Source organism: Protomyctophum bolini (assembly GCF_963924005.1).
Source record: "Protomyctophum bolini genome assembly, chromosome: 1".
NCBI classification, from domain to species: domain Eukaryota; kingdom Metazoa; phylum Chordata; class Actinopteri; order Myctophiformes; family Myctophidae; genus Protomyctophum; species Protomyctophum bolini.
The window spans coordinates 3,456,273-3,469,065 of record NC_137862.1 but is presented as its reverse complement, the minus strand read 5'-3'; the positions used below and the strand labels follow the sequence as shown (position 1 = coordinate 3,469,065).

The following is a 12,793-nucleotide window of genomic DNA, read 5'->3' as shown; positions in this document are numbered from 1 at the left end:
GACGGAGGTGAGTCCTCCATTAGGCCTGTTATACTGCCCTGCAGAGACGGAGGTGAGTCCTCCATTAGGCCTGTTATACTGCCCTGCAGAGACGGAGGTGAGTCCTCCATTAGGCCTGTTCTACTGCCCTGCAGAGACGGAGGTGAGCTTGTAGATCTGCTGTTTCCGCTGTGAGCTTGTAGATCTGCCGTTTCCGCTATTCTTCAAAATATTTGAACCTTTCTCAACATACGTATATACAGGAAACGATTCTGACGATTATGCAACAAATAACTGCGATCATCTCAAATATAACTGCGATCGGGGGCGATTATGTAATAATAATTGTGACAGATCTGCCTATCATACCATGAGCATCATTCACTGTCATCCTCTTGGTTTGAGGAATACAAACACATGCTGTGGGTCTCATCTCAGAGACACCGCCCCCTCCTCCTAGGCCAATAGGAGTCATGCTGTGGGTCTCATCTCAGAGACACCGCCCCCTCCTTCTAGGCCAATAGGAGTCATGGCTGTGGGTCTCATCTCAGAGACGCCGCCCCCTCCTCCTAGGCCAATAGGAGTCATGCTGTGGGTCTCACACATCAGTCAAGTATGGATGGACAATAATCCATTTTGGGCGTGAACCCCTTTTGGTGTTAGCATTATGTTATGCTTTAGCTATTGAAAAATAGCAGATCTACAAACTCATAGCACGCCACCGAGTGGCGTGCTACGAGCTTGTAGGTCTAGCTATTTTTGAAAAATCTAAGAACGACTGACACAGAAACATAGCTTTTTCAGAAAACTGTCAGGATGTAGAAGACATTTTTAGAATCTGATCTCAGGTCAGAATGGGATAATCCCAGGAGGGATCGTGGTGTTGTTCCTCTGATGGGTTCTTCAGAACCCAGACAGACGGAGCAGCTGTCTGTCCAGTTCTGATGTTCTGATGGGTTCAGAACCAGACAGACGGAGCAGCTGTCTGTCCAGTTCTGATGTTCTGATGGGTTCAGAAGCAGACAGACTGAGCAGCTGTCTGTCCAGTTCTCAGGAACGTCCAGATGAACCAGATTCCATTCATAGTGATGGTAATAGTAATAATAGTGATAGATCACCTGTCACCCTCTTGCTGCTTGGAAGAAGAGCAGCGCTTGTTGTGATCATTGGTGTTGGTTAAAACCCATTTAGGCCTGACGTCGAAATAAATAAATAAAAAACGTTCGCTGTGAAATAATATATATACCTATTCAAAGATTTGCGCCACATTTTCACGATTTTTTTCAAAAATAGCAGATCTACAAGCTCGTAGCGCGCCACTCGGTGGCGCGCTACGAGCTTGTAGATCTGCTATTTTTAAATGGCTAAATTATAACATAATGTATGTAACACCAAAAGGGGTTCCCGCCCCAAAATGGGTTAATTCGGGGTTCACCAAATAGCCCCAGCCTCCGGCGCCCTATTGCGAAATTGCTTAATTTTAATTAAATAATAATAATTGTACCCATGTATTTGAATTTAAAGTCCAAATGTTCTCTATTACTACGTTCTGCCTTCCAATTGGTCCCCCTATCAGCCTATCAGCCCTACCTCTTGGCAACCGCAGGGTTGAAATAAACCAAGGGATTGCCAAACCCATGAGACGTAGTCTGAGCTCTGGAATGAAGTAATATTTCTTATTATTATTGGTTTGGAAGGGATTTTCTGGTCATAAAGGAAGCATCTCTCTTGCCTCCATCCAATAGAGCGTCGCAGTCCCAGGAAATTAATCCCAATGCATTTTTCCCATAGACATTTCTTTTTTTTTTTATTTAAATACCTTTTAAGCGTCGTACGAAGCCAACTCTTGACTCGTGACAAATCATGACAACAAACACAATTACTAGAAAAAAACGGCAGGTTACAACACTTTTTTACAAATGACGTAATCATGGAATGACATCACAACCATATCATTGTTCTTTATAAATAAGTGCGATGCGCTAAGTTAGTGATTTGCAACAAGGGAACCTGAGCTGCATTCATCCTAACGAGTTAGTCTGTAAGTTAGCTGTCAACGCTCATTGACGGTGGAGCTGCGGTGTGAAATGTTTCACTGGACGATACATCTGGAAGGAGAACATAGGAAGAACCAGGCTGCTGTGGTGGTCGGACACGAGATCTACTGCTTTGGAGGAGACGTAAACCAGATGGATCACATTGAAGTACACGTCTTCAACACAGCGTCTTTATGTTGGAGGAAGTTGACTTCAGGGACCCCTGGAATGTCCAGGCGTCTTGGCCACACAGCTGTGCTGATTGGAGACACTGTCTACCTCTGGGGAGGTCATCTTTATGCATTTGATGTCGATGCCCACAGTTGGTTCAAACCGCAGGTTTCTGGGACCGTTCCAGAGGAGAGGTGGTACCACTCAGCCTGTGTCTTGGGGAAGGTCATGTTTGTCCATGGAGGATGGACCCAGAATGCACCCACTAATGACATCTACAAGTTGGACACCACCACAATGGTCTGGACTTTAATCAACACCAGAGGAACTCCACCTCCGGCTTATTCACAGTGTCACTGTTCCACCATCATCGGGACAAAGATGTTTGTATTTGGGGGCATTTGGGGTCAGTTCCACAACACCATCAGAGTGTTTGACACAGAGACCAACTACTGGATGAACACACCTTCTACCCAGCTTCCTCCAGAAGGACACAGAGTTTATTCAGCCTTTACCTACAATGGAGAGCTGTACATAATAGGTGGAAGTAATTATAACAATGACCATTACTTCAATGATCTGTGGACATTCAACCCAGAAACCTTCTCCTGGAAGAAGGATGAGCCCAAGGGGAAACGCCCACATGGGATGACGGATATGTGCTGTTGCATGCTGGGAGATCGTGTCATCCTCTTTGGACCAGGTGACCTGTATGTCTTAGACTTCAGTCCTAGCCTCAAGACATTATGCAAGCTGGCAGTTATTCAGTACGGTCTGGAGCAGTCTGGACTCACACACAACATCAGGTGGGAACTGGCAGCCATGACTAGCAACAGCAGCTGAGAAAATAAACATACCGTATATTACCAAATAACAGCCCATGCTCAAATAGCCGCACGCCAAGCACCTAATAACGGCCCAGGTTCTGACACCATTTCGCGTAATAACCGCCTCCTTCAAATAACCGCCCTCGGTCCATATAAGCGCCCATGGGCCGTTATATGCAAACTTAATCAGCCCTCATTTATAATATTATATGCGTGTTCACGTGTTGAGTTTGCAGATCTCCGCACGCCACTCACCTCGCAACAGCGCAACACCAGTCCTCCACATCCATAAAATCAATCTATAGGCTATAGTTTCACAAGTGCAACACTGCAGCTAAAACACACGAAAAGCTCTACAGAGTACGAACAGCAACAGGATAGAGAGAAACTGTACTTGCCAGGCGTTTCTTTTTTTTTTTAAATATATGTTTATTGGTAATAGGTTTCAACAATTTAGTACAGTTTGAACATACCATTTTTTTGCCAGGCGTTTCTATGGGGAGATCTGGCGAGGAGTGGAGGGAAGGCAGTGTTCTTGAAGACTCTGGTGATCATGGTAGAATGGAAACAGGTGTGCAGTGCATTGCCACACCCAGGCAGCTCGTCAGAGGGGGAGGGGAACACAGAGGTGGACCTGACTAGGTGGAAGAGTGGTGATGGCGCAGTGGGTTAATTGTGCCCAGGAACACCAGAAGTGGAAGGATGGGGTGGAGGGTTCGAACCTGGGTTCGAATCCGTAACACTATTGACCGTAAAGGCAGAGGGTGTATTTCACTGTATGTGCCTATAATTTATACAGAGACAAATACCCCAAAGGAGTGGGGACCAAATTATTAATTATTAGAATGTTGCCGGTTTGATCAACCCACTCACCACTCCCTCTCCCTCAACACCTGGTTGTTGAAGACACATAACCCCAGTGGCGCCAGGCAGAAGAGCGGTAGGACTGTGGTTGTGCTGGGCATTGCCAAGGTGGGAATTTGTGTAAGAAAATGTGTGTGCTCAGGTATCCAACCCAGGCTAAATTAAAATGTAAAACTTTCTGTTTCCGAACGGTTAGCTCAACCGTCTGGGAAACCTAGGCTGCCAAGCCATACCGCGGGTTCGACTCCCGAGCCCACATTTTGGTGGTCCAATGAGGGAAGTGCAACCGGAGCGCTCAATGTTAAAGCCCAGCTGCTGCACGGGGGGTTTCCTCGTCATGAATCCACGGGTCCGCCTGCAGTCCTTCCTCTTACCACTAGGGGCCCAGTGCTTCAACGTTGGAGCGCCTCACTGGCACCTCGGTCACTCACTCCCCATCTCTCTCCCCCTTTCCTGTCTGTTCTACTGTTCCCTATCAATAAAGGCATAATAAAGCCCAAAAATAAATCTTAACAATGTGGGGCTGATATGAAAAATGTTTGAGAACCTCTGTTTTACAGTACTGTTTTACAGTACACCCAACGGACTACTGTACTGTACTGTACTGTATGTATTTTTTCCCTTTTTGCTTCCTATATGATGAATTCCTGTTCTGTTCTTTAACTACATAGAAGTGTCTATTTGTTTGTCTCTAAATGTTTTGATGAATTGAACAATGTGGACCCTGTTGTAAACAAGTGTAATGCTTAATTGGGTCGTCCACTCACAGTTAACAGTCTTTGTATTGAGTTTGTGCTTGAAATGTACTGTAATTCTGCAAACTGTTAATAAATATTTCAATCAATCAATCAAAACTCCACCGGATGCTTAATGAAACCTTTCCGTCCCGTAATAATCCAGGCCATCCTGAAGCCCTGTATCAGCGTCCCCAGCCTCACCAAGTGGGACTACTTCACGGACGAGACGCTGTCCACCGGTCCCTGCTACGACTGGAGGATGTCCACGGCGCGCTCCGACAGCGTGGAGGAGACGACCAGCGTCTCCACCTCCAAGAGGAGGATCGTCTGGCCGTGCTACAGCAGCGTGAGCCGCGCTCAGCCCGACGCCATCACCAAACTGATGGCTGTGAGTGCCTCAAACTCCTGTTGGTTGTCAGGGGGGTCCCTTAAAACCCATTTTGGGCATGAACCCCTTTTTGGTGTTAGCATTATGCTATGCTTTAGCTATTGGAAAATAGCAGATCTACAAGCTCATAGCGCGCCACCGAGTGGCGCGCTACGAGCTTGTAGGTCTGCTATTTTTTGAAAAATGGAAGAACGACTGACATAGAAACATATTAAGCTTTTTCAGAAAACTGTCAGGATGTAGAAGACATTTATAGAATCTGATCTCAGGTCAGAATGGGTTAGTGTACATGTTTGTTTGTTTGTTGTCAGTGGTCCCTTTCCCACTGAAAGAACTTTGGTTCTGGGACTGGTTCCGTTCTCTTTTTCTCTTTTTCTTCTTTTTTATAATAATAATTAAACTTTATTTGTATAGCACCTTTCATGACATGAAATGAAATGCAGCCTCTATTCCTTCCATTCTTTCAGGACATTGAAAAGCTGGAGGCGGAGCTGAGCCAGGCGCCAGAGAGGTGGCAGGCCACGCTGGAGAGAGTCCGAGTCAGCATTCAGGAAGACCTGAAGCAGGAGGGAAACGTGAGTGTTGACATGACCACCACCATCAGAATACAATACTGTGTGTGCGCGCGCGTGTATTTATGCGTGTGTGTGTATGTTACTATAGTATTTAATAAATAGACATCGTGATGACCATTATCCTGGTCTGAAAAAAGATTCAGGTTGGCATTTAGAAATTATGGTTAGAAACTGCCTCCCCCTGGCCAGCCGGGGCGCCTGATGGAGGGGAAAGGAACTGGTTGGAATAACGTGTTCCTTCCACGCGCTACGTCCAACCAGGGAAACTCCCCCCTGTCAGGTGTAAAGGAGCAACTTGGACACTCAGGCATGAAGGAAGCATGAGTTCAAGTCCGTTGCTCTCCCCTTGTCCCCCATATATGGGGACTAGGTTGGTGGAGGGTGTGTAGAGCCCAGGATCACAGTAGATGATTGACACAGGGGTGAAAAATGGGTTACAAAATCGTGGGATAAAAAATATATATTAAAAAAAAAAAAAAAATGATGGTTAGGTGTAGGATTTTAGTTTTCTCTATTAAATACGTGTGTGGCATTGTCACACACCAAGACAATTGCAGATCTACAGGCTCACAACACGTGAGCTTGTAGATTTAATACTCTTGGCTATTTTCAATGTCCTCACAAGTATAGTAATACAAACGTGTGTTTCTTGTCCCCCACATAGTTTTATATTCTCTGACATATTTAACTTTACAATCAGGCTGAAACCTTGCCCACATTTTTGTAGTCATAAAGTCATAAATATGTCATAGATCACTGACGTCACTCTCCAAGACCGTACTAGTTTGGGCCAGCAAGTGGTCTTCCTCAGGGTTTTAGCAATCACCTTCTGACATAAAATATTTTCATTGCATTCTGTATATTTTAATGTCATTAACATTAATCCTAGAGTCCCTATATTCCATAATGTTTTAAATGTTATTCAAATACAAAATAAAAAAGTGAAAATATCAGATCTGCATTCTTTTTGAGTGGTGCAGCGACTCCATTGCGTAGCTACGTGTGTGTCCCTGTGTCTTTCTGTCCGACTGAGCACGAAAAGCTGAAATACCACTGGATGGCACTGTTGCGCAGCGTCTCACACACACACACACACACACACACACACACACACACACACACACACACACACACACAGAGGCCAGGGAGGAGGGCTTGTACAGTACAGTACAGTACAGTACAGTACAGTACAGTACAGTACAGTACAGTACAGTACAGTACAGTACAGTACAGTACAGTACAGTACAGCACCACTGGTTTTTACATCTTAAAAAAATCTTGAAAGTGAGAATTACTGATTTAGAAGGCATTTGTCGGCCTCAGGTCCTAATGGGGTGTGTGTGTGTGTGTGTGTGTGTGTGTGTGTGTGTGTGTGTGTGTGTGTGTGTGTGTGTGTGTGTGTGTGTCTGTGTGTGTGTGTGTCTGTGTGTCTGTGTGTCTGTGTGTCTGTGTCTGTGTGTCTGTGTGTCTGTGTGTCTGTGTGTCTGTGTGTGTCTGTGTGTGTGTGTGTGTGTGTGTGTGTCTGTGTGTGTCTGTGTGTGTGTGTGTGTCTGTGTGTCTGTGTGTCTGTGTGTGTCTGTGTGTGTCTGTGTGTGTCTGTGTGTGTCTGTGTGTGTGTGTGTGTGTGTGTGTGTGTGTGTGTGTGTGTGTGTGTGTGTGTGTGTGTGTGTGTGTGTGTGTCTGTGTGTGTGTCTGTGTGTGTGTCTGTGTGTGTGTCTGTGTGTGTGTCTGTGTGTGTCTGTGTGTGTGTCTGTGTGTGTCTGTGTCTGTGTGTGTCTGTGTCTGTGTGTGTGTGTGTGTGTGTGTGTGTGTGTGTGTGTCTGTGCTGTGTCTGTGCTGTGTCTGTGTCTGTGTCTGTGTCTGTGTCTGTGTCTGTGTGTGTGTGTCTGTGCTGTGTCTGTGCTGTGTCTGTGTCTGTGTCTGTGTCTGTGTCTGTCTGTGTGTCTGTGTGTGTGGTGTGTCTGTGTGTGTGTGTGTGTCTGTGTCTGTGTGTGTCTGTGTGTCTGTGCTGTGTCTGTGTGTCTGTGTCTGTGTGTGTCAGCTCCGTAAGACGTCGGTGTCCGTCTCCGGTCTGATCCCGACCTCCGGCCTGCAGGCGTTCCAGCGGCGCTCCATGCTGCACCTCCCAGACAGCGGGATGGCTCCGCCTCCCAGTCCCACCGCCGCCGCCGCCGCCAACGGAGTCAACCGCCGGGCCGCCACGCTCTACAACCAGTTCACGCCAAAGAACGAGGAGAACCGGTTAGTCTGTTTTCAGACTGCCGCCGTAGTCTGAAAACCCACCTCTTCAGACTCCCACCATGGCCTGTAGCACTTGCCCTATAGCCTATAGCCCCTTAGATAGAATGTTATGTCGACATAGATAGTATTTTAGACAGACTTATAGCTTGTTATTTAGACAGCACTAGAATTACATTTTATGTGTAGTCATAGCACTTTATAGTACACATGTATATTGTATAATATATAATATAGTATAGTATGTATAGTTGACATAGATACTCAACTGTTACGTTCTTAGTTTATACACGATTCATGATAACTACTTTTTATACATGTGATGTATGCCAAGCTTTTGTTTTTGCTTAAATGTAAGTCGCTCTGGATCAAGAGAGTCTGATAAATGCCTAAATTGTAAATTAGTCCAAAGCCCCAAAAACAAATTCCTGTCTGGAGTTCTAGAATTCGACTTTACCACAGGGGGCCTATGAATGAAGGAAAGAATGAGCTAAATCTAAGTTACTGCAAGGATTTTGCAAAACATCTTTGGAGTGGTGGATATAATCAGGTTTATAAGTACAGTATATTCAGTCACTGTTGCATTTTTTTTTACTGCCACTCACTTGCTATCTAGAGCCCAAAAATAATAATAATACTACAACTACTACTTTTTCAGGTCCTATGAGGGGATTTTGTACAAACGAGGTGCATTGCTGAAAGCCTGGAAACCTCGCTGGTTCGTGTTAGACATCACGAAACACCAGGTGAGTAGGCTACACAATGTTCTATCTAAATCAACACATTCTGCTGTAAAAGTGATTCGTTAATCGTGTGTGTGTGTTTGTGTGTGTGTGTGTGTGTGTGTGTGTGTGTGTGTGTGTGTGTGTGTGTGTGTGTGCGCGTGCGTAGCTGCGGTACTATGACACCGGGGAGGACACTAACTGCAGGGGCCACATAGATCTGGCCGAGGTGGAGTCAGTGCTGATGGCTGCCCCGACAATAGGGGCCCCGAAACACATCAGTGAGAAGGCCTTCTTTGACGTGAGTAACTCTGTTTTCTATTAACATCTATTACTTCAGTGAAACTGGGATAAAGTCAATGGTAACATTACTTCAGTGAAACTAGGATAAAGTGTGAACAGACAAACAAAACAGACAACAGGACAGACACTCTTGCTCTCAAACTTCCAACATGTTGTGGATAAAGTCAATGTTAACATTACTTCAGTGAAACTGGTATAAAGTCAATGGTAACATTACTTCAGTGAAACTGGTATAAAGTCAATGGTAACATTACTTCAGTGAAACTGGGATAAAGTCAATGGTAACATTACTTCAGTGAAACTGCGATAAAGTCAATGTTAACATTACTTCAGTGAAACTGGGATGAAGTCAATGGTAACATTACTTCAGTGAAACTGGGATAAAGTCAATGTTAGGCATTTTTGTATGACAATTTCAGATTAGACAATGATAATAAGTAATTCAGTTAAATAAAAATGAAAAAAATAACAGGCAATGTAAATGTTCCACATACAGTATAATAAAAAAGACATAAGTGTGATAAACATGAAAAAACAAAAAAACTGTTAAACAATGAACAGGACAGACACTCTTGCTCTCAAACTTCCAACATGTTGTGGATAAAGTCAATGTTAACATTACTTCAGTGAAACTGGGATAAAGTCAATGGTAACATTACTTCAGTGAAACTGGGATAAAGTCAATGTTAACATTACTTCAGTGAAACTGGGATAAAGTCAATGTTAACATTACTTCAGTGAAACTGGGATGAAGTCAATGGTAACATTACTTCAGTGAAACTGGGATAAAGTCAATGGTAACATTACTTCAATGAAACTGGGATAAACTCACTATTCAGTCCAGAAAATGAAAATCCTATTCGTACTTGGTTAGAAAGGAGTTGCAGTCAAAACTGATGTTTTGCAATACAGTAATACAGAAAGTAAACTAGAAATTATTAGGGCTGTCAAATAAATTATAGAACCTCGAATAATCGACGACCCTGGAGACAAAATGATTGTAACAATATGCCGTATATATCAGTAGGTGTGGACACAGACATTGTAACAATATGCAGTATATCAGTAGGTGTGGAGTAACCTGAACACATTCCATGTTCATAAGCAACATGATTATGTTTTATCGTGTCCAGATAAAACAAAGTCTCCATGCAGGACAAACCAAACCGCATACCGGTAATAAACTATTTGCAGAGTTTGGATAACTTTGGACAGATCAAAGCAAAGTTCTTTGTTTACCCAGGGAAGTGGACTAAGCTCAAGGACTTGTTTACAGCCAGGCCCTGCTCATAGAACATGTCATGGTAGAGGGTTCAATGCCTTGCTCAAGGGCACTTCAGCGGTGGTAATTTTAACATGCCGGTCCGGGGATGCGAACTGGCGACCTTCCGATATCAAGACCGCTCCGCAAACCGTTCGGCCAACCGCTGCCCTATCAACTACAAAGTACTGTAACTAGTCACCCATTAATTTACCTGGGTTACATCTTCTAATAAATATTAGTTCACGTTAGCTTTTGTACTCTTGACAATCGGCCATGAGTGCATTACGTGCATAATTTTCAATTCAAAAAAATAAAATAATGACATAACATGATCTCAAATATATTGGCAAAGTATCTGCCCACCAACCGCACGGTCTAGGGGTTGGAATCCACCCCTGTGCGTTCAGCTTTGTCGAGCGTCTATTGGAACCTGAGTTGGGGCGACTGTGGCTCAAGAGGTAGAGCAGGTCGTCCAATGATCCATATGGGTCAGCGGTTCGAATCCCGGCTCCTCCTCCTGTCTACATGTCGAAGTGTCCTTGGGCAAGACACTGAACCCCAAATTGCTCCCGATGTGCTGGTTGGTACATTGCATGGCTTCTGCCGCAATCGGTGTATGAATGTGTGTGTGAATGGGTGAATGTAATGCACAATCTATGTAAAGCGCCTTGGATAAAAGGTGCTATATAAATGCACCATTTACCATTGACCTGGGGGGAAGGGGGATATTTACTCCTAAAGACTGCGCCAGTGCCTGTGATCAGGGAGTGTTTGGTGGTACGATTGGGGCACCGCTGTGTCCTTCGGTGGGGGCTCCTCACTGGCAGGTGAGCCAATTGGATGCAACAGTATGTCCTCCCGGTGGGGGCTCCTCACTGGCAGGTGAGCCAGTAGGATGATGCAACAGTAGTAACAACACAATGAAACGTGTATGAGGAGGAATTCATTGGCTTAATGACCAAGTTGGGGACAAAAGGGGGTAAAAAAAAGGCTTTTTTTTACCCCCTTTTGTCCCCAACTTGGTCATTAAGCCAATTAATTCCTCCTCATACACGTAATTGGCTACTCCAAAGCGTCTTTTTTTTATGGCATGACTCAGTCTGCAAGAGGTTATAGCCAGTCTAGTCTATATCTAACGATGTCTGAATGTTGTCTCTCTGCAGCTGAAGACCAGCAAGCGTGTTTACAACTTCTGTGCTTCAGACGCAGCCAGCGCCCAAGTCTGGCTGGACAAGATCCAGAGCTGCATCTCTGATGCATGACCTCTGAACCTTGAATTCATTTCTGAGGTCAGGGTGTGCCAAAATCATCATCATCAAAACTGTAACTCTAGAAGGTGCCGCCAAGTAGCTGAGGGCAGAGACATGACTTCGACTTGGCTCGGCCTGTTAACTGACATCAATATGTGGACCACAGTGAACTAAGTGCCTGGTAGTGGAGGATGTATCCATTCTTTCATATACCTTTTTATGCCTGTTATTCTACAGCGTATCAGGCAGGCTTGCAGCTTTTTGTTTGAGATGAAGAACACTTTGAGTCCCTGCTGTCAGCTCGGGTATGGAGCACAGCCTATTATCCAAGCGTTCCATACCTTGGCGTTCAGCGTGACGACTGATTTGAGGAAATGAAAAAAGGATGTGATTATTGGCTGGCCACTCCCGACAACAAGCACATTTTGACCGTGTGCTCACACACAGGAAGCCATGAGGCGGGGAAGCGTTCTCTCTGTCACTGTATCAGAGACACCTACACGTTGGTATGGGAGCCTGTTTGGGCGGGAAGCATGTGCTACACCGTGGGGTAGCATCATAGAGTATATATACAATGGAGAAGGCACCCAGAGGAAACCCTGAGGCCAAATGGACATAGTGGCCGAATTTGTCATTGCAGCTCGAGCCAGCGCTGCTCCGTTGACTATCATTGCGCACATTCATGTGTTTGAGGCCATGACACGTGAACGAATGTTTCATACGTGAACGCGCACAAACGGCACAATGATAGTCAACGGCAGCGCGTACATGTGTTTGAGGCAAATCCATCCCAGAATGCACTCTGTTCCTACAAGGAAGGAGGAGTGAAATCGCCTCATGCGCTTTTGAGCAACTTAATGCAAGTGGATGGGAGGAGAACTGGGGTGTCTTCTCTATTCATATATAACTCTATGGGTAGCATGTGCTACACCGTGGGGTAACTGTCGGGTGAAAAGGCGTTGTGACTGGTGATGTCATGGTGATGTCATGTGTACCAGAGGATATTTGGGTTTTATACCAACCTCCCCAGGACCAACCAGTGGGTGTCATCAGTGATAGGGAATACTTGGGAGGAAGGGGGGGGGGGGGGGGGGGGGTTGGCAAAACTAAATTGGGTGGAAAATGAAAAGGGCAAAAACAAAAAAAAAGACAATAAGAAAAGGATGTGATAAGCTTAACGTCAGGGGATTGCACTACCAAGGCAAGTTTAGTCTACTTTAGCTGTAAATATATCAAAAGCAATATCACTGGCCATTCAAAACTGTGGGTTCAATTTTTAGAAGCAAAGAAATATAAGAATTTATATCAACTATTTTACTATGAGGAAAGTTTGTTGCTGCTTAAGGAAAAGTGTGAACTGCCAAAAGAAACTCAGAGATTTTAATGCACAATATTACGACGAGGCAATTTGTTTGCACTTAGCCGTAGCTCTATAATAT

General features: G+C 44.7%; 1 protein-coding gene across 1 annotated transcript in view; it reads left to right on the top strand.

Annotated features, from left to right (window-relative positions):
- The window catches only part of sbf2 (SET binding factor 2), a gene marked incomplete at its 5' end in the record, with an annotated part of 64,115 nt that extends 51,705 nt beyond the window's left edge, over positions 1 to 12,410 (top strand). The window contains 6 exons of the mRNA XM_080762484.1: positions 4,778 to 5,002; positions 5,470 to 5,577; positions 7,619 to 7,818; positions 8,474 to 8,561; positions 8,707 to 8,838; positions 11,268 to 12,410. Coding sequence (XP_080618610.1) covers positions 4,778 to 5,002; positions 5,470 to 5,577; positions 7,619 to 7,818; positions 8,474 to 8,561; positions 8,707 to 8,838; positions 11,268 to 11,366 — 852 coding nt within the window. The 3' untranslated portion in view covers positions 11,367 to 12,410. The remainder of the gene's footprint in view (positions 1 to 4,777; positions 5,003 to 5,469; positions 5,578 to 7,618; positions 7,819 to 8,473; positions 8,562 to 8,706; positions 8,839 to 11,267) is intronic.
- Between the last annotated feature and the right edge of the window lie 383 nt (positions 12,411 to 12,793).